Consider the following 22,194-nt stretch of genomic DNA (forward strand, 5'->3'; position numbering starts at 1 on the left):
TGGGAAGGTGGAGATCACCCAAGAGTGGTTGGTAAAGCGAGTTGCCGTCAGGGGCACCTGCCTCAGATCCCAGCTTCTGGCAGGAGGAGCAGTCCGGGGATCTCAGAGCAAGGGGCTGGGGCCCTCGCTGGGCCACACATCTGTGTCAGAGATCTGAGGGGCACTTCTCATGGCCACCCTTCACCCCTCTCCGCTCATCAGCCTGGCACACAGGGGCTCCCTATGGATGAAGGGGTGAGCTCCCCATCCCCCCGCCCCCTGCATCGCCTCTCAAAGCCTCAGGGGAGTCCTCCAAAGTAGAAACAAGAGCCTCGCCTTCTCAGGAAGGCCTGCAGAGCCTCAAAGGCCCCAGTGGGGTGGGCCCCGGCCGGCGGGGGACCAGGGCAATCCCGGGTTAGAACCCCAGCTCCACTCTTCATAAGCTGGGTGGCCTTGGGCAGCTGACACCACTCTCTGAGCCTTGACTTCCACATCTGTAAAATGGGGGCAGAAGTAGCACCTCACAGGATTGTGGCGGAGGATTGAACGTCAAGAGCACTGCCAGCGGCTGCCTCTATTCATCGATTACTCAGAACACTGAGGAGGCATCACATTGCAGGAAGATCGTGGGAACTCTGGTTGGGACAGTTTTCATGCTCATGGACGGGAGGCTCACACCCCTGACAGCTTCATCCGTGACATTTCCAAAGACTCTGCATTTAGAAGGGAAAACCCGTCACGGTGGGCTTCGGGCCCCCCCGCAGCCTGGCTGAGGGCCCTCACATCAGGAGGTCCTTACCATGAAGCCAGCCAGCATCTGTGGCCCCTGAAAGGAAAGACCAGGTGATGTGGGTTCCGCATTGTCAGCCCCAACCACGCCCTCACCGTCAACTTCGCCGAGACCGCAGCCGGCCTCCAGTATATTTAGCTCTGAGGCGCCTGAAAGTTTTTTCCGCCAGCACAGACTCAGCTTTGAGCAAATTCAGCCCAGATGTAGTCAGCAGGCGCCGCAACCGAGGCCTCGGTTTCTCTCCCCACTCCTTCCTGTTGTGCACCCATCAGGGCTGGGGGTGGGGCCTGGGCACACGTGGCCAATACAAACAAGCCTCTTCTTTCTCCACAGCCAGGCGGAGGCGGAGGCGGAGGCGTCGACATGGGGCTTAAGCTGTCCTGTCTGAAAGGTAAGGCGGGCGGCTCTCCCTCACCAGCTCTGATGTGGGCGAGAGGGTGTGGCAGTGGGGGTGGCATGGGGCAGGACAGGGTGGGAGGGGAGAGCTGAGCCCCTAGTGTTGCAGCCATGGAGAGGGAGGAGACCCTCCCACTGAGCAGCACCTGCACACAGTAGGCACCTTTAAGTGCTTGCTCTGACTTTGAGGGCTCCTCCAGGCCTTTCCTTTCATTGGCAGTTGAGTGACCTGGGAACGTCGCAGCGCCCCCCTGGGCCTCAGTTTCCTTCTCAGAGGCATGAATTCCAGGCTGTGGGGAGGAAGGGAGCAAGAGGCTCTAGAAGTGGGTGCCAGGCATGCACCGGGTGTTTGCTCTCCACCCGCTGGCCTGTTATCACCGAGATAACAGGTTCGGCCTGCCAGAGGCTGGGGAAGGCAAGTTGGGAGGCGGGGAAAGCCAGCAGGGAGAAAGTTCTAGAAGGACACAGAATCACTGAGAAGTGTTGTAGGTGTTGGCAGAGGCAGCCCAGACCTCTGTCCCGTGCTCCAGACCTTTCTGTTCAGAGTCTGAAGGGCCCAGGGGCACCCAGACCAATATGGCCCACATGGAGACCTCCCCTCAAAGCCCATTCGTTATTGCATAACAAATGCTCCCACCCCACGTCTCCCCAGCCTGGAACCTGGGAGTCTCCCTGGTGGCCCCTCACCCACATGCAGCAGGCTCAGCAGCCCGGACTCTCCTCCTGGATGTCTGGGGCCCAGCCTGGCTCCTTCCCTCCACCACAGGAAGTCAGGAGGCATGGAGGGTCAGGCCAGGGCGAAGGGCCATAGCCTTCAGATCCCACAGCTGGGATGAGTGAGCTCAGGAGAGCCTCTGGTTGGTCCAGCTCAGGGCTCCCGCCTGCCCTTCAGTGGGGGGGTTGAGGGGGAGACAACCTGATGGACAATGCCTCCCCAACTGGGGGCAAGTAGGGAGCAGTGCTTCCCTTGGAGAAAATCAGGGTGTTGTTCGCAAAACGGGCATGAGGTGCTAGAGAGTCCTAGACAACCGCGCCCCTCCAGGGCCTGGTCCCTCTGAGGCTCCAGGCTGAGCCCAGGCAGGAGTTGGGGGCGGTGCTTGCTGAGTGAGTATCCATGGGGGATGCAGGTCCAAAGGTTGGGTCCAGAGACCAAACCTAAGAGTCCAGGACCCTCTTCCTTAGACTTCACTGGGTCTCCCCAGTGCCTGGCACAGAGTAGGTGGTCAGAATACACTTTTTGTTTCTGTTTTTATTGTAGCAAAATATACCTAACGTACGTCACCGCTTTAACTAGGTGTACAGTTCAGTGGCATTGAGCACATTCACGTTGTTGTGCATCTACCTCCAGAACTTTTCCATCTTCCCAAACGGAGTCTGTCCCCATTGAAAACTAACCCTGTCCCCCCGCCCCTGAGCCCTGCTACTCCCATCCTACTTAGTCTCTGGATTTGCCTGCTCTAGGGACTTCACATAGGGAATTGTGCAGTGTTGGTCTCTCTGTGACTCGGCATAATGTCCTCAGGGTCCAGCCGTGTTGTCACGTATGTCAGAGTTTCCTTTATAAGGCTGAGTAATATTCCGTACGTATGGACCCCAGTTGGTTCATCCGTTCATCCCTCGATGGACCCCAGGCTGCTTCCACTTTTGGCTGTTGTGTCAGGACATCTTTGACAAAAACAAGCCCCTAAAGGAACCTCTGGGGCCACTTCTCTTCCAGCCCAAGGCAGGCTGGGGCCTCAACCTGGGGAGGGACCCAGGAGTGCCGATGCTGAGAGTCCCTGGGAAACGCCCCCCCCCCCTCCCCCCCCCGCCCCTGAGAGCCTGAGCAGCACGCTGAGTGCTCCTGGGCTGCGAGCTTCTAAAAGGGCTCCTTCCGGCCGGGCCCTGGAGGAGCTAAGTGCTGGAACTGCAGGAGCAGTACAGGCAGGTCTGCTCATACATTTTTCATGGCTAGCCCTCTGGGGCCAGCCCACCGGCCCTCCCCTCAGCCTCGGCCAACACAGGCTTGGGTGTGCCTGGGGGAGGGCAGGGCACAGAACCCCTCTGTGCTAAACCGAGACAACCCAGCCCGTTAGCCCTGATGCCCCAACATTCTCGGCAGGGTCTTGTTCTCACTTTCCCCGTAAGGAATATGTCACGTGAGGAAACCTCAGCGTGCTGGGCACCCCGCAGCCCTGTGACCCTCACAGTTGGCCATGGGCCTTACCTGGCTGCCAGCAGGTATGGTTTTACCTGGTTGTCGGCACTGGCATGTACAGTTCTGTGCACTGTCTTTTATTTCTTTTTTATTTGATGTTTCGGTGCTAGTGCTATTTTTCCCAAGGCGGCGTCATTTTCACAGTTCTTTAATGCCTGTATCGGGTTCTGTCAAGAGTTGGTTTTGAGGTCCTGACCGGTGTGGTTCAGTGGTTGGAGCGTCGGCCTATGCACCCAAGGGTTGCGGGTTCAATTCCTGGTCAAGGCCATGTACCTGGGTTGCAGGTTCATTCCCCAGCCTCGGTCAGGGCATATGCGGGAGGCAACCAATCGATGCGTCTCTCTCACATCGATGTTTCTCTCCCCGCCCCCCCCCCCCAACTTTCTCTAAAAAATCAATGGAAAAAATGTCCTTAGGTGCAGATTAAAAAAAAAAAACTAAAACAAAAAAAGAGTTGGTCTTCGGGTTGTTTCCAACTTGTTGCTTTTGTAGATAATGCCATTTTGAACATCTTTGCTTTTTGTCTTTTTAAATTATTTCTTTGGGATAAGTTCCAGCAATCAGAATCCAAGTTAGCAATTAGGATAAATGGGGAATTCTTAATGGGGGGCTTAGCCTGGGCAGGGCCCTGTTCTCTGCATTCCACGTGAATGACTCACCTGCCCCTTCTCCCATCATAAAGTGGGTATTATTGTGATTCTCAGTTCCCAGATGAAGCTGAGGCACAGAGAGGCAGTGCAGTTTGCCTGGGGCCACACAGCTGGTACCTGTGTGTGGTTTGAACACAGGCAAATTGGTCCCAGAGGCCTGGTGTCAGCCACCACACATACAGCTTTTTCAGAGGAAAAAGGTTTTTTGTTTGTTTGTCTGATATATATATATATCTATAATAATAAAAGCATAATATGCTAATTAGACCAGACATCCTTCCAGATGACCTTCCAGACAAAGCTGGGGATGTAAGGGACGCCCGGGTCCCGGGTGCCAGAGGGAAGCTGGTGCCAGCAGCCCGGGGAAGGAAGGCCTACTCTTGCATGAATTTTTGTGCATTGGGCCTCTAGTATACTGTATATATAATTGATTTCAGAGAGGAAGGGAGAGGAAGAGCGAGAGATAGAAACATCAATGATGAGAGAATCATTGATCAACTGCTTCCTGCACACCCAGAGGAAAAGGTTTTCATTTGACTTTTAAAGTAGCCACTATAGAAACTTCATCCACACAAGCTCTTAAATATTCACTTTAACCCTATTAGACGGTGTCTTAGTGTCCCAGGCCTGCAGTAACATAGGGGTGGGGAGGCTTAAAACAACAGGAATGAATTCACTCTCAGTTCTGGAGGCTAACTCCAGGTGTCCCAGGGCCATGCGTCCTCTGAAGGCACTTGGGAAGGGTCCTTCCTGCTCTTCCAGCTCCTGGGGCTCCGGGCATCCCTTGGCTTGTGGCCACATCACCCCAGTCTCTGCCTTTGCCTTCACATGAGCGTCTCCCTGCGTTTCTATGTCCTTTCTCTGATGAAGACATCAGTCTTTAGACTTAGAACCAGTATTAAATCCAAGATGATCTCATCACCAGATCCTTAACTAATTACATCTGTAAAGACCTTATTTCCAAATAAGGTCACATTCTGAGGTTCTGGATGGACTTGAATTTTGAATTTGGGGGGAACTCTACTCAGCCCACTACAAGTCACTTCTCTGCTGAGCCTCCTGCATTGGGGACGGAATGTGCTTCCCTGCCCGGCAGTGAAGATGCAGGCGAGGTGGGAGGTCCATAGGCAGTGACCCTGGAGAGAGGAACACCAGGAAGCCTGGATACTTTTGTTTCTGGTTCCAAAGGAGAGTGGGCACTTAAAAAATTTCTTTTTACATATTTTAAAATGTTTTATTGATTTTTAGAGAGAGTGGAAGGGAGAGGGATAGAGAGAGAGAAATATCAATCGGCTGCCTCCTGCATGCCCCCTACTGGAGATTGAGCCCTCAACCTGGGCATAAGCCCTGACCAGGATTTGAACTGGTGACCTCTTGGTGCATAGGCCAATACTCAACCACTGAGCCACACCAGCCAGTGAGAGTGGGCACTGTAAGTGGAGTCCTTCTGCTCAAGGGCCTGGCCATAGCAGCCATGATGTATCGGAACGTTCCACGGTCCAAGAGCACCTCCTTTGTGTCCAGGCTGGCATCTGCTGGGTGGGCATCCCTGTGAGCCTGGCACTGCTCCCCAAGCATGTGCCCCCAGTTTTCTCATTTCATCCTCAGTAAAGCTGGACAACACATAGGTACTTTCACAGGGAGGGAGACTGAGGCATAGGGGAGCTCTCACTGGCTCAAGGTCACATGGCCTATCTGGAGGGACTTGGTTCAGCAGATGGCTGGAGGGGTGGTGGAGTCCCTGGTTCCTAAGCACATTCTCTGCTGTCAGCAGCAGGTGGCACTGCCCAGGACACAGCGTGTGGTTCTCAGGGGCATTCTCAGACTTGCACCCTGCACATCACCTGGGAATGAGACATGCAAATTCTCGGGACCCACCCTGTCCTACTGAGTCTGAGGTGCTGGGGGTTAACAAAACCTAGGGGGGTTCTGGCGCCTACTAAAGTTTGAGAACCGCTGGTAGAGTGGCTCAGGGGTCAGAGATGTCTGAGTTCAAATCTCCTTCTGCCCTGACTAATTGCAACCTTGTGCAACTCACTTCACGTGCCCAAGCCTCAGTTTCCCCATCTGTAAAATGGAGTGATGAATGGGGACATCTCCAGGGCCAGGTTTCAAGAAATATCTGAGATGAGCACTAAAACCGATGTCCTATGGGCAGGATTTGCTGCCCATCCAGCCATTGGCACCTTCCCTGTCTGGAGACAGCTCCTCCAGGTGTGTGGAGACCTCCGCAGGGAAAGTTAGACTGCAGGTAGGGGGTTCCCTGTGGGGCGGGGGGTGGTCTCTGGAGCCCCCTGGAGGGTGCCAGCTCCAGCCCCAGCGAACTCCGGCATCACCATGTGGCTCCTGAGACAGTCCCAGCCAACTGGCCTGGGCAGCTTGGGGCCGGGTGAGAAAAGGCCAGGAGATGAAATAGACTTTTTTTTTTAACAAGACTTTTAGATTCATAGAAAAATTGTGAAGGTGATACAGAGCTCCCATATACCCCCCAGCCACTTTGTGCTATAGTTGACATCATATCAGATGTTAGTATGGTGCACTCATTACAGTGACTGAATTGATACAGCACATTATTTTAAAGTCCATACTCTGTTCAGATGTCCCTAGTTTTCATCTAGTACCCTTGTCCTGGCCCAGGATCCCACCTGACGTTTCCGTGTCCTGTCTCCTTCGGCTCCTCTGGGCTGTGACAGTTCCCTGTCCCTGTGACAGTTTTTTGTATCTGTGACACCGTTTTGAGGACAGCTGCTCAGGTGTTTGGTAGGATGCCTCACAGTTGGAACTGGGCTGATGTTGGTGGATTTTTCGTCTCTCCTTCTGAGTGTGTGATGATGGTGATGGTGAGGACCAAGAAGGGCACGTACAGCTCCTACACCCTGGCCTCCGGGGCACAGGTGTTCCTCCCATCTCCCTTCCTGGGGCTCAGAGCCTCTCCTCCACTCGGCCTGTGACCTAGGTGTGGGGGGCAGTTGTGGGCTGGCAATTACGATGCCTGTTTTTCTGATTGGTGTTGGAGGTCCAAGACTAGTCCCCAGGTCACAGCGAAAATGAGTCACGCCAAATGCCCCATTCCAGTGCGAACACTTGGTTCCGGCTGTCCCACCGCTGTGATCCAGAGTTGGTTGAGGTTGTTTATGGCACTAACTTTGATTGCAGTACCTACTGTGTGCAGCCCAGGGCCCGGCCAGGACTTCAGGGATGAGCAGGGCAGCCGTGGTTTCTGATCCCAAGGAACCAGGGGAGTTGTGGGGGCGAACTGCCGCCTGAGTACGGACTGCCACATGCTCGGATGGAGACCAGCCTGGCCCACCCTGGTAGGGATGGCGTCACTGAGGAAGAGCCGGGAAACAGCCTTCCAGGCAGCAGGAAATGCCCGGGCAAAGGCCGGGAGCAGCAGCAGCCGGTGGGGTGAGCGGGGAATTTGGGATTTTACACTAATAGGGATGAGGAGCTCCAAGAAAAGAGAGGGGATTAACGGCAGTTACTTGGCTAATACATTTTGAGTAGTTTTCAGAATGAGTGGGAGCTTGATATGTATGAAGGGAAGTCGCAAGGTAGAAAATGGCTAAGGTCAATGTCTTAATATACTGAGCTTCAGTGTTCCCATCTGTGAAACGACTGCGGCTTCCTGTCCATGGGGACCGTGGAGGAGGTCCCTGACCTCGCTGTCGGCAGCGCCACTGGCAGGGGTCTGTTCTGCCCACCCTACACCCCCTGGAATAGAGCCCGACACACAGCAGGCGCTCCCTTCCCCTGGGGCCAGAGCCCAGACCAGAGCTGTACCCGGTGTGACTTCTCATTTGTTTGGCAAACAGTTGAGCATCTACTGCATGCCAGGCACTGTACCAGGCCCGGGGACACGGCAGTGAACATCACAGAGCTCCGTGGGAGAGACAGAAATGAATGTGTGAACACGCACCCCAGATCGGTAGATTTTGTGACGAGAGTTGTGAAGGGAATTAAACAAAGTTGTGCAATAGAGGAGCATGCGATGGGCAAGGTCCTCTCTGTCATGGAGCCAGCTACACGATGCAGGGAACAGCATGCCAGGCAGAGGGAACAGCATGCCAGGCAGAGGGAACAGCATCCCAGGCAGAGGGCATAGCAGATGCATAGGCCCTAAGACAGGAACAAGCTTGGTGAGCTGATGAGCATTGCAGGGGCAGGAATAGGGGTTGAGCAGGAGGAGCTGGGGTCACTGGGCAGGCAGGGCTGTGGGGCCTGAGGTGTGGTATCAAGAATTTTTTTTTAAAGTAACAGGAAGCACTATAATCATTCCAGACCAGGGGTCTCAACCTCTGGGGCACATCAAGGTCACCTGGCAGGCCCTCATATAGGCACAGGCCTGGCCCACTCTCCAGGGTAGGGCTTTGTTGGGGTGGATGGGTCCTGGGCACCCATGTGTTTATGAAGCTTTATGCAGTCCAAGGTGCAGACTGACTGCCCAAGGTACCAAGGGGCACGTTAGCTTGGCTGAGAACCCAGGAATGCAGACTCCAATCCAGGGCTTTTGTGGAACCTTCTGAACAGATCTCTGCCCAGGAGATAGGGTCTGGGGGTCTGGGAGACCCACAGCCTGCCTTCTCAGAGGAGGAGTGGAAAATCCAACCCTGTTTTAAATGCTGAAGCAGGTGGCACTGAATTTTGCCATTCCCTGCCCTGCCCTGCCCTGGAGAGAGCAGCCTGGGCTCCCAGCAGGGACTGAGCCCCCCGTCTTCTGAAGCTTAACCCCCGGCACCTGCCGTCCTCCCTGAGGCGGGAGGGGGGGCCTCCAGTGTGGACATCAGTGTCACAGCAGGCAGGAGGAGACAGTCCTGGCACAGCCCTGAGTGCTCAGGCCACAGCTCCCCCTTGCTCACCCAGGTCCGCAGGGCCGCGAACCACAGCCACCCTGCTCACCCCCAAAGCCTGCACCTGGCCCGGTCGGCGTACAGTAGGGACACAGTCAATGCTTGTGAAATGAACACTCTCCTGGAGACCCCGGACCTGGCTGGGGCAGCCGTGCCGTCACTCAGCCCGGGAGGGAGTCCAGTGCTCACCAGCAGGTTCACTCCTGTCTTCCCATGTGGAGGAGAGTTGCTCATCATCCCCAGCATACAGATGAGGAAACTGAGGCATCAGGCGGTAAAACTCCCTGCCCAGTGTGGCCGAGCTGGGGCCCGGAGGGCATCAGGGATGTGACTGGGCACCCGGACGTGTGCCCCACCCCCACTTCTACCTCTTCTTGCCGGGCAGGTTCCTCAGAGCCTCTCATGGACCAGGTGCTCTGGGAGTATCTGCAATGAATAGAGGATGAAGAGCAAACCTTCAGGAAGGGCAGGGCTGTGCTAGCCACTGATCACCTGCCGGAGTGCAGCTGGCCAGGAGGCTGAGCAGCCTGGTCCCCAGGAATTGCCCTTCTCCCTCCAGAAGGCCTGGTTTCCAAGGAACCTTCAGAGGCCAGGGTGGGGTACAGATGCCGGGCAGGGCTGCAGACGTGCCTCTGGGCCAAGGCAGTGCTGCGCCCATGTCCACCTCTGACCTTCCCTCCTCCCCATCGTTTCGCTTTGTGCTTTGCAGGCCTCACGGAACCTGCACAGGCCAGTGCGAAGCTCAGGGACTCTGGTCCGGCAAGTCCAAGTCTCATGTGACTTGGCTGAGGCTCTTCAGCTCCCTGAGCCAGAGCTTTTTGTTTTTAACTATAAAATGGGCACCGGGGCAGGGCTGTTGTTGGAATGGAAGGGGGCATGTCAGGAGCTGGGAACGGCGCCTGGGATGTGGTGGGCACAGAAATCACCACTAGGCCGTTGTTATTGCTAAGATGTACCCATACTCTGCCCTTTCAAAATGTCTTTAAAACTTTATGACGGTGGGTCAGCAATACTGAGTGACCCAAGCAATAGTGAGCGAGCCTGGTACCCACCTTGAGAGGTCACTAACTTGGCCAGGAGTCCAGCACATCACGGATAACTGTCCTTGGCCTATTCCAGGTGGCAGGACAGACCCGTCACCTGGGAATGCCCATGGCATCACGCCTGCCATGGACCGTGGGAAGCCAGGCTGGCTGAGGGTGCGTGGGCTTCCGAGCAGCTCGGCCTCCACAGTCCCACGGGTGCTCTGGAGCTGGTGTGGCCTTTCAGAATTGTCCCAGATCGAGGGAGACAGGCCTTTGACCTGCTCATCTGCTGGTCATGGGATAGGGGCTGCACCCAGAGAGAGCATAACCGGGGGCAGGGCTGAGACTAGGGAGAGAGGAGTGAGGCACCTGTCTGGCCCTGAGAACCTGGCCCTGGACTCTCCTTGTCTAATTGCCCCTGTTTCAGATAAATAGCAGTAACCACGTCCTAATGATATGGCCCCACTAAGCCCTTGCTATTGGCCTAACTGCCGCAGACACCTTCCGCTTAATACCATGAGTCCTTCTGAGAGCCTTGCAGGTTACAATTCTAGGGTGAAAGTTCGAATCTTTAGTTCAGCAAGGGGCCAACCGTGTGTTGCCGTCTCTAACGTAGCCCCTTTGCAGCCGAGGAAACAGGCTCAGAGGGGAGAAGGAACTCACGCAGCTGGCGAAGGGCAGACTGGGGATGCCACTCCTCAAGCTCGGGCCATCCTGTAGTCCCAGCCGCGCAGGCGTGCAGTGGGGCCACGCAGGGACGGGACGGAGGGAACAGCAGCTCTTGGACATCTGCTATGGCTGCTGTGACTTGTTCCTCCCCCAACTGGTAGAGTTGCCAGATATAGGAGGCAAAAATACATAAAACAGGATGCTTCGTACTTGAATTTCAGATAAACAAGGAATAATTATCTAGTGTAAGTATGTCCCAAATGTTGCATAGGACATACTTTTTAGTACACTTAAAAAATGTCCCCACCCCCAGGGGACACTTCAGGGTGTCCGGAGACATTTTTTGTTGTCACAATTGAAAGGTGCTATAGCACCCAGAGGCCAGGGATGCTTCTAAACACCCTACTATGCACAGGACGGCCCACCACAAAGACTGATCTAGTCCAAACATCCACCCTGAGGAGCCCTGAGTTGCCCACATCAAGCATTTACCACAGGCCAGAGGCTCTCACAGTGACCTGTGTCGATTGTAAAGATGAGTAGACTGAGGGCAGGAGGAGGGGCTGCTTGCCCAGACCACCAGACTGTGGCTGAGACCCTGGAGCAGCCCCAGGGGGGCTGGCACTAGGAGGAGGAGGAGGGACCCTCTGCTGGAGCTGGGAAGGGCTGGCCGGAGGGAGGGGCTGCAGAGTCCCTGCTTGGGGCAGGCAGGTGGGTGTGGGACAGGGACAGTCAGAGAGGTGAACACATCCCCCCACCTTGCTGTGCTGGAGCCTCTCTCTGGCTCCTCCTCCCAGGTTCTCTCTCCAGCAGCTCATCCCTGACGCAAGCCAGAGCTTTTTCCTTAATTAAAAAGAGATTTAAAACATCCACTGCCATCTCCATTGGGCCGGCTGCCTCCACAAGGTAAAACGGCCACACTGCCCTGGTCTCATCCATAATAATGCAAGGCTTTCCCTTTAATTGGAATTTAAAAAAAAGATTAAGTGCATCTGAAACCCTCAGAGGCATTTGTCGGTTTGTTTTTTGAAAGATCTGCATTAAATCCAGATGCCTGGTCATCTCTGAGGAATTAGTGCTGGCCCAGCACTCCGTGTCCCTGCCCCAGGGCCTTTGTGCATGCTGTGGCCGACTTGAGTGCCCTCTCCTCCATCTTTCCTGCTGCTCTGGGATTAGCGCCCCCCTGGGACGCCTTTTCTGATTCCCATGTCTCTCCCCATCCTGATGCTCCCTCCCATCATCTTGCTCCTCCTATCACTGACCCAGCTCTGGGAGGTGTTTATTTGCTTGCTGGCCCCAGGGAGGCCGGGCTCAGCATCAAACTCCACATGATTGACCCTGGGCAAGGTCCCTGACTTCTCTGTGCCTCATTGTGCCCATCTGGAAGATGGGCTTCTCACACTGTCAGCCTTGTTGCGGGGAACACTAATGAATTCCCATGAGGTCTTTACACAGCCCCTGGCCTCCTGTGAGTGCCATCCTTACTCAGTGGTGTGGGCCTGTCCCAACAGCTGCCTGGGTCACTGGGAACCCTCTCTATTTTTCCCAGCTGACCCTGCATTCTTTGGCGTCCCCTGGGGCCTGGAGGCATAGAAAGGAAGTGTGGGGAAGGAGGAGAAAAACATCAGTTGAGATTATTTTGTTCTCTGCTGTGTCCCCGGCACCTAGAACAATGCTTAGCAAATAGTAGGTGCACAATAAGTGCCTATTTACTGAGCCCCTCTCTTGGGCCCAGCTCTGGGCTGGGCTTTATGCCTGTGCTGCAGGCAAGGGAGCAGGAGAACTGAGTTTTTCTTCCTTCCGGAGCCTGTGGCCATTCCACCCAATAAGGAAAACTCCAGCTGTTCAACTGAAAGGGTGGGACAAGGTCCCTGACCCAACCCAGATGGGGGTGGCACCAGGAGGTGCTCGGTATTGGCTGAATCCCGGAATAAGTGCCACATAAGATTGGAATCTCGTGCTACTAATAACAGCTTATGTTTATCAAGCGTGTGTTGCTGCGGCCAGCTCTGCTTGTCTCACCTGCAAAACGCACATAATGATGGCACCCTCCTTGGCCTCCCACTGCATTCTGGGTCTGGCAGGCATACTGTGTGTGAAATGGTGTCTTGGGGAAGAGTGAACCCCATCCTAGGAACAAGGTCTCAGGCAGGGAGGGTCTTAGAGCTGGCAATAGAGCGCCAGCCTGAGCATCATTTTTAAATGAACCAGCAGAGGGCGACCTTGAGCCGTGATGGCTGTGAGAGCAGCACCTGCTCTTGGCTCCACCACCACTAGCCTATGGGTGGTGGCCTGGGGATTGCTGAGAGCAGGCATAGGGAACGGTGCCCTGTCCCTAGGGCCCTGGGGCATCCTGAACTAGGCCTGTGTGGCTTAGGGCTTCTGAAGGCTGAGCAGTGTTAGCTGATACCAGAGGGCGAGGTGGGCACTCGGGCCTGGAGCTACCTGGCCTCCACTTGTTTGGGGCCTCCCTTGGTTTTCTCATCATGTCCATTCTCTAAGCCTTGGTTTTCTCACCTGGAGAATGGCCACGGTTCTAGTTTCCACCCCGAGGGAGTGTATGAGAATTGATACAATAGTGAGAATGGTGGGCTCAGCCCAGAGCCTGGCACAGGGGTGCTACAGGGGGGCGGCTGGTCTCAGCAGGAGGCAGCAACACTCCTCACATTCCCCCCAGGATCCCTCAGGCCCTGGTCTGCTGGCTCCTGTTGGTCATTTCTCCCACTCCCCACACTAGGTATTGTATTCCTACAAGAATAGTATAACTCCAATTTAAACCTGAGGAAACTGTGGCTCATAGAGTAAAGCCACCAGTTCCCAGTCACCCTAGCTTGGGGGTTCCCCATCCGGCTATGAGACTCTCCTGGGAGCTTTTAAAAGTCCTGACGGTAAGCAGTGACACCAGGCGCCTGGGGTGTGGTCCCGCATCACTGTGTTTAAACTTCCCAGGTGATTGCTTTGGGCAGCCAACAGGAAAAGGGCAGAGCCGGGTTGCAGAGGAGGTCAGTCGAACCTCAGTTACAGCTCCTTCCGGTTTCACCCGCGGGAAGGCCAGCTCCAGGGCGAGTTTGGCATTCTGGCTTGCTCTACCTCCAGGCCCAAGACCAGCAGGGCCCAATCAAGGCCTATTGAGGGCTTCCTGCAGAAGCTTCCATCACACCCTGAGATCTTTGAATGCATCTGGGTGCTGGGTCCCCTCCCTGCCTCTTCCTTCCTTGGATTCCCATGCCCTGGAACCCCAGCCCAGCCCTTCCCCTCAGGAAATGGGCTCTTAATGGCCAGAGGCCGGCAGGTAATTAAGAAATAACAATTCTGGATTTAGCACAAATGAGCGCCTAGTCTGGGCAGGGTTGGCATTTGTTGTTAATCCCAAAGTCGGCTTTATCTCTTGAGAGTTTTCCCCTCCTGCTCAGCCACCTCTGCTTGGAGATTAGGCAGCCTGGGGATTTGAGAGGAGCTGGAGTCCCTCCCTCCTCCCACTTCCCTCTTCCCTCCCTCCTTCCTCTCTCCCTCTAGCATCTCTCCAGGGTCCACGGAGTGACCTGATGCTTCCTGATTAAGAATGTGGCTTTGTCACCAAGCTCCCCGAACATGTTAAAATGCAAATGGGGGGCCCTGGGAGGAGTGTGGCTTTTCTCTATTAGCATTTTATTTTAAGAACTTCGGAATATTCACCGAAGAAGGGGCCTTAGAGACTGAGCAGGAAGCTCCCTTCTGCCACAGATAACAGTAATCAGAGCTTCCTTTTGTTGTGGGCGCTCCCTGAGACGCTCTTCATGGATGATTACAGAGAAGCTAACAGGGATTGAGCACCCCCGGGGCCCACCTGCTGGGCAGGGGCTTTATGTGAATTCATTCCTTGCATGTGCCTACTGCCCTTCAGAGGCTGGTACTGTCACTACCCAACAGCAGACAGGTTTGGAATTTTGTTTTTGTTTTTGGCATTTAAAAGCCTCAGGGTTTTGAGGTTCTATTATTGCTTATTAGGACACCATGCAGGTCCCTGATCTAAAGTCCGCTGGGATGCTAGAGAGCTGGATTGGCAAACCACAGAAATCAGGCCTGCTGTCCTTTTTTGTAAATAAAGTTTTATTGGAACACAGCCACACCCATTCATGTACATTCATTTACATGCTGTCTGTGGCTGCTTTCCAGATACAGTGACAAAGTGGAGTAGTTGTAACAGAGACTGCATAGCCCCCAAAGTAAAAAATATTTACTGTCCGGCCCTTTTCATAAAGTTTTCCAGCTCCTTCATATATAACTAGAGGCCCGGTGCACAAAAATTTGTATTTGTGCACTGGGGCGGGCGGGGGGGGGGGGGGTCCCTCAGCCCAGCCTGTGCCCTCTCGCAGTCTGGGACCCCTCAGGGGATGACGACCTGCTGGCTTAGGCCCGCTCCCCGGGGGATTGGGCCTAAGATGGCAATCAGACATCCCTCTGGCAGCACAGCAGCCCTCAGGGGATGTCCACTTGCCAGCGGGGAGCAGGCCTAAACTGCAGTCGGACATCCTTAGTGCTGCTGAGGAGGCAGGAGAGGCTCCCACCACCACCGCTGTACTGGCAGCCATCAGCCTGGCTTGGCTGAGCAGAGCTCCTCCCATGTGAGAGCGCCCTGACCACCAGAGGGCAGCTCCTGCATTGAGCGTCTGCCCCCCTGGTGGTCAGTGTGTGTCATAGTGACCAGTCATTCCCAGTCCTTCTGCTGTTAGGGCCAGTTTGCATATTACCCTTTTACTATATAGGATAGAGGCCTGGTGCACGGGTGGGGGCCGGCTGGTTTGCCCTGAAGGGTGTCCCGGATCAGGGTGGGGGTCCCGCTTGGGTGCCTGGCCAGCCTGGATGAGGGGATGATGGCTGTTTGCAGCTGGTCACACCTCCTTCAGGGTGGGGGTCCCCACTGGGGTGCCTGGCCAGTCTGGGTGAGGGGCTGAGGGCCGTTTTCAGGCTGGCAGGTGACTGAAGCTCCCAACCTCTCCTTTTTTTCTTTTTATTCTGGGATTTATTTACCTTCTATGGCTGTCACTGGAGCTGAGAGCTGGCTTTAGCTCTGAGGCTCGGCTCCAGCTCTGAGACCTCGGCTGCTGAAAGCAGGTATTTGGGTTTGTTTGGCTTCTATAATTGAAACACTGTTGCAGCTCCAGCTCTGAGGCCCGGCTGGCTGAAAGCAGGTTTCTGAGTTTGTTTAGCTTCTATAATTGCAACATTGTTTCTTAGAGTGCAGCTCAGAGACCGGCAGCAGCAGGTGGGGAACCTTGGCTTCCTCCATCACTGGAGCAAGCAAGCCTCCTGTTTGCTTCAGCTGCCTAGCTGCTGGCCACCATCTTGGTTGGCAGTTAATTTGCATATCGCCCTGATTAGCCAATGGAAGCATGTCGGAGGTATGGTTAATTACCATGTTTGTCTATTATTAGATAGGATTGTGGTTATGAGAAGAATCAGACAGACTTGGGTTTGGGTTCAGATCCTGGCTTTGCCACACACTGTTCAACTCTGTAAGCTTTTACTCTCTCTGGTCCTCAGTCTCCACATCTGTGAGATGGGGCTGCTTGCACTTCCCACCTCTCAGGGTAGCCATGAAGGTGCTGGGTTCTGTGTCTGGCATGCGGCAATGCTCTGTAAATGCCGGCTGTTACCAGTGGTACTGGGAGGGCCTCCTCCACGTGACTTCCTTTTATTTTACATTCTGGGCTTCTGGGTAAAATTGCAGGAAGAGTGTCTTTGTTGCTTGAAAGGAGGTTTGAAAACCACTGCTTTAGATCAAGTTGGCAGAGGCCTTGGTGGGTGCTCTTGAGGGGCTCATAGAACTAAACAGCCTGTTAGATTCAGGGGGCCACAGGGGCTCCCCAAGAAGGAAACAGGATTGGGGTTCCCAGGACAGGCAGGCTGTGCTAACTGCATGAGTTATCTATTGCTGTGTAACAAATTACCCCCAAGGTTATTGGCTTAAACATTATCTCAGTTTCTGTGGGTTGGGAATTCAGGAATGACTTTGCTAGGAGGTTCAGGCTCAGGGTCTCTTGTGAGGCAACCAACATTCAAGCTGTTGGCCTGGCCTCAGTTTCATTTGAGGGCTTGACTGGGCTAGAGAACCGACTTCCTAGGTGGCTCCTTCACACAGCTGTTGGCTGGAGTTCTCAGCTCCTCACCACATGGGGGTCTTCACAGGCTGCTTGCCTGTCCTCAAACATGGCAGCTGGCTTCCCCCAGAAGAAGAACCGGGAGGAAGTTGTAATATCTTTTATGACCTCCCCTGGGAAGTACCCCCTTCCCTTCAGGTCTTATTGTATTCATTAGAATTCATCCTAAGTCTGTCCCACACTAAAGGGAGTGGCCTTAGACTCCACCTCTCAGGGACATACCTGAGAACCACCACACTGACCCTATAGGCGTCACTCAGGCGCACTGTCCCAATGGTGCTGGGGCTGGCCTGAGAAGCAGTAGGAATAATAATCATCCCATTGCTCAGCTCCTGCTGTTGGCTAGGGGCCCAAATACGTGAGCTAATATCGTCCCAGTCTTGGGCTGATTGGGGAAAAACAAAGTGGCAGAGCTTAGAAATAAGGATTTTAACACCCAATGTGGTAGTGCCTGGAGTGTGTGTGTGTGTGTCAATGTAAATTTAAAGCACTCCTACTGCTCTGTCCCAGTTACTATACCAGATTCAAGTGAGACGCTGCTACCTTCCAGATGCTCACAGGAAAGGGAGACAGAATTAAGAACTAGTCATTCTAATACTGTGTGATCAGTGCTGGAAGATTGACGAATGATGAGTGTAGCTGGACAAAGGAGGGAGGGATCAGATTTGCTGGGGCATGTTCCCCAAAGAAGAGCCTATTGTGATGGGTTTTGAGGGATGAGTAGGAGCTCGTTACCGTGGTAAAGGAAGAAGAGCTTTCCAGGCAGGGGGATCAGCCCATACAAGGGCATGAAGGGGCTGGAAAAGCCAGTGTATTTGGGAAACAATGAGCAATTTGGAGAGAGTGGGCCGGCCACAGGGAACGAGGCTGCATGTCGTTTGGGCCAGATTGTGAAAGCTCAAAACTGGGCTGACTTTTAATTTATGATCAACATTTATGATCAACAGTGTATTTTATGACTCATGCGTCTGTGAGATGTTAACAGACTCTAAGGTTATTTAACATTTAAGTTCAGGAAGCCCAGGGTTTAGCACAATTAAAGCAACCCCTTTATTGCAGGACTTCGCACAACCTTTAATTCTCTCCAAGGGAGGGAGAGAGTAGATGGGATTCAGTCAACATTCAAATACGTGGGATTCCCAGACTCATTTGATCACAAAACCCCCTTCCCGAGGGAGCCTCAGGAGGCCTGTGTTCCAGGGAACACACTTTGGAAATGCTGCTTGTAGATATTGGCAAGAGCGAGCGAGTGTTCTGAGTCGGTATGCGGTATAATCAGAGTCGCAGTTTCTGGCTGCTGTTTGGAGGGTAGACTGAAGCGGCAGAAGCCAGGAGGTGGAAGGACTAGTTAGGTGCGTAGGAGGGAGAAGGAAGGGTGTCGGAGGCACGGAGGGGTGGCATCGGCAGGCTTGCAGGTTGATTAAATGGGCTGGGGGTTGAGGTGAGGAGGAAAGGAAGGCCTTGTGGCCCAGGCTCTGGTTTCTGGCAGATGGGATGCTATTGACTCGGCGGGAAGCGTGGAGGAAGGTATTTGGTGCGTGAGTGGAGCGGGTGCTTCTGGGTCAGGTGGAGGTCCCTAACTGAGCTTGGCCAAATTACCTGTACTTAATTTATGGGCGAGGTGGCACAAGGAATGTAACACCTTAGAAAAAATGGACAAGTTCTTAAAAAGCACAACTTTACCAAAATTGACACCAGTTGGAAACAGAAAAGCTAAGGAGCCCCATGTCTATTAAATTTGTGCCCAACCAGCATGGCTCAGTGGTTGAGCTTTGACCTATGAACCAGGAGGTCACGGTTCAATTCTCTGTCAGGGCACATGCCCAGGTTGTGGGCTCGATCCCCAGTGTGGGGCAGGCAGGAGGTGGCCGATCAATGATCCTCTCTCATCATTGATGTTTTTCTCTCTCTCTCTCCCTTCCTCTCTGAAATCAATAAAAGTATATTTTAAGAAAGAAAAGAAACTAAATTTGTAATCAAAAGTCTTTGCACAAAGGAAATTCCAAGCCCGGACAGTTTCACTGGTGAGTTCAACCTAACACGTAAGGAAGAAACAACACCGATCGTACGCAGGCTCCTTTAGAAAATCATTAATGGGAGAGGTGACTTCACGCATGGCTTCCACTCAGGCCTGGCTCCAATTCAAGCTCTGTTGCTTTCGTCTGTTATGTTTTGAGTACTTGCTATGTGTCAGACACATTCCAGGCACTGAAGTTATGTTTGGGAACAAAGCAGGTAAAACTCACTGTCCTCTCCGTGTTACACAAGGTCGTCGGGTGTGTCATTTAACTGTCCTGAGCCTCAGTTTCCTCATCTGTGAAGTGGGGACAGCGATGCCCTCTTTCCTGAGAGTTGTCAGGACTCACAGTGACGGTGAGGGGAGGGAGGCAGGCAGGCAGCCAGCGGTGGGCAATTCCCCAGCGGCCACTGATGCTTGTCTCTCTGTCATGTGTGTGTGTGTGTGTTCCACGGCCTGCCCTCTCAGGCTTTAAAATGTGTGTCAGCAGCAGCAGCAGCCACGATGAGGCCCCTGTCCTGAGCAACAAGCACCTGGATGTGCCCAACATCATCATCACCCCCCCGACCCCCACAGGCATGATGCTGCCAAGGGACTCCAGGAGGACAGGTGAGGCCACCCTGCCCTGCTTCCAGGTTGGGTGTGTGTGTGGGGGGTCGGGCTGGGGACAGCTCAAGGGCCCCCTTCTGTGCTATGGATCTGAGTTCATGTCCCCACCTCCCTGGGTTTATTAAAAATTTACCCTTGGATCTCCACCGTGGGCCCCTCACCGTGGCTCAGCCTCAGCGAGAGGTGGCATGTTAAGTAATTAGCTAGACAATCCCTCCCGGCAGCTGAGCGAGTGATGGATGGGGCTGGGCAGGCTCGCCGAGGTAATTGATGGATGCGCCTTCCCCTGCTAGCCAGGCGACCGACGCTCCATCTTGCTGGCTGCAGAGGTTCAGCTGGACAGGACAGGCTTGGAAATACGCCCACACCGGGCTGGGGCTGATCTCTGGGCCTTCCGGATGTAGCTCACTGCAGGGAGGGGAGGGAAGATGGAATTGTTCCCAGAGAGAGGGTGAGAGGGAGAGGCTGCCACTGGTGTCCCCAAGTGCCCTCTGTAGATACTGTTGGGGCTGGTGAGACAGATTGTTCATTTATTCATTAATCAGATTTATTGAGCCAGACCTGTGCTAGGTTCTGAGGTTGCTGTTGTAAAAAATAATAATAATAAATAATAATAACACATAATAAGTAATGATTCTGATAGCAGTAATTGAGTCCTAATAGTAAGTCTGAATTAGGTCTAGTTTGCTCCACATTTTATGAATGGGTAGACTGAGGTTCAGAGAGGTGGAGACACTTGTCATACAGCTGGTAAGTGGCAGAGTTGGATTCAGACCCAGACCGTGTGATATGGAACTCATCCTGTGGACCCCTAGTCTAGACGCTCTCCCCGTGGTTAGCATCATTCAGCCCACCCGCCATCGAGGCGTGAGTCCTGCCTCACCTTTACGGGGGACACAGGCTGACAAGGCTGTGTGGAGCTCATGGAAGTCTGTTGGGGGATTTAAGCACACTTCTCTAAATGTGTAGAGTTTGGATCTCAGCTTGCCCAGCAGGGCAAGTGACTAGAGAACGAGGTTGGACTCTGGACCAGGCCTGTGCTGTTACCGGGGCTGGGCCATGCTCAGGAAGGATAGAAATGTGTCACATTTCTATGTCCCCTTCCTGAGTGACAGGCACCGGGTCTAAGTGCTTTTCACATATCTTATTCCAACCCTAAGGGCTGTGAGTACCGTCCTTCTCTCTAGTTTACCGACGAGGACGCTGAAGTCCAGAGGGCGAGTGACCCACCCAAGGGCTTGCAGCGAAGCAGGAGAAGAGCTGGGCTCCTGCTCCAATGTCTAACCAAGAGCTCAGTGCGGGCAGCGGAGGCCCAGGTGCTTGGCTCTGCCGTTACACTCCCTTCCCTCTCTGAGCCTCAGTGTCCCCATCTGTTTAATGGGATCCTAACCACCTTCCCTGCTCCTGGGGCCATGCGAGTGCAGGGGAGACTCGTGGTTACTCTACAAGGTCTGTGGGGTGAGCATCTGGAGGCCCTGGGCCCCAGGGGGACTCCTAACATAGGGGAGAGGCTCCTTTCAAGCTTAAGCAGTTCCAGGGGCAGATTAGTGCAGAGGGACCAGCACAGGGGTCCCCTCCTGTCCTGTCCGAGGCAGAGCTCAGACCTGACCCTCCGCTCTCCCCATTCAGAGAAGGCAAGCATGGGAGAAAGAGCACAGATGTGGAGTCGTAAAACCCTGACTTAGGATCCTGGCTCTACTACTCATCAGCATGTGACTTTGAACAGGAAGCTCCACTTCCCCTAGCCTCAGTGTCTCCATCTATGAAATGGAGACAATAATAGTGCCTCAGAGAGGCTGTAGAAGACGAGGAAGGTCAAGGGCTGATTTCTGTGGTGTGTTGTGGATATTCTCATCAGGAAAGACCACCAGACCTGGGTGGCACTTCCTCTAGGCCTGAGGGCGCTGGGTGATGATTAGATACCTAGGGCTTCCCCAGGCAGCGAGGAATCAGAGAGAAGCCCAGCCCTGCCTGGCCACCTGCTGACTTGGAGCAGATCTCCACTCTCTAAGCATCAAATCCCCACCTCTAGAACTGCCCAGGAAACCCTATTTCCTGGGTGGTGCGCAATTCCAGGAACCTTAGCCAGGGACCCTGGGAGCTCAGCATTGCGTGTGTGGTGAGAGGCGCATGGGAATCCTGTGAGACCCAGCATCATTGGGATCCCCTCTCAACATCCATTGACACCACTGCCCATATATGGGGGAATCTCAGGGAGGTGATACAAAGCAAGGAGCCCACAGGCACTGGCCCCAGAGCTCCCAGGGAAAGGGGTCTGAAGCGGGTGGGGGATCCATCCACATGTTGATCCCCCTCTTGCCTCCTAGTCTGGCTGGAAGAGACGGGGTCATGTCCGGAGGATGGAGAAATAGACCCTGAAGCCTGAGAAGGAAGAACAGGTCTGGGATTTGTTGGCTCTGGCTCCGGCCCTGTCATCCTCGTTCCACGTGTCCCCGGTGGGGTGTAGCCGCCTGGGACAGAAGTGCCGAGTAAGCCGGATGGGAGAGTGATTTCAGCACTTGACCAGGAGAAGTGTGGCAAGATGAGCCAGGGACCAGCCCTGCACGCTTGCAGAATGATGTTTCCCTGGCCCCGTTGGTGGACCGGACCTCTGATGCCTACACATTCTTGCTGACCCCAGGGCCATGGTGATGGCCATCAGGGTGCCAGGGAGAGGCTTTCTTCTGGACACACACACTCCCCGCACCCTGGACCACGCAGACGGTGCCCAGGAGATCAGCACACACAAGAACTTCTTGCAAAGGAGTGGCTACATTTTTTACAAGTTGTTTTACAGATCTCAAAACAGTCCAAAAGTGATTTATAATTTTTTTTGCATTATAAATAAAGATCCTCTGTAACGAATGGTAAA

The 22,194-nt window shown here is 54.0% G+C and overlaps 1 protein-coding gene across 1 annotated transcript in view; it reads left to right on the top strand.

Annotated features, from left to right (window-relative positions):
- CUNH16orf74 (chromosome unknown C16orf74 homolog) overlaps positions 1-22,194 on the top strand; it is a 32,066-nt gene extending 9,872 nt beyond the window's left edge. The window contains exons 3-5 of the mRNA XM_036346802.1: positions 1,107-1,160; positions 19,182-19,322; positions 21,650-22,194. Coding sequence (XP_036202695.1) covers positions 1,107-1,160; positions 19,182-19,322; positions 21,650-21,708 — 254 coding nt within the window. The 3' untranslated portion in view covers positions 21,709-22,194. The remainder of the gene's footprint in view (positions 1-1,106; positions 1,161-19,181; positions 19,323-21,649) is intronic.

Source organism: Myotis myotis, unplaced genomic scaffold (assembly GCF_014108235.1).
Source record: "Myotis myotis isolate mMyoMyo1 unplaced genomic scaffold, mMyoMyo1.p scaffold_m19_p_19, whole genome shotgun sequence".
NCBI lineage: Eukaryota > Metazoa > Chordata > Mammalia > Chiroptera > Vespertilionidae > Myotis > Myotis myotis.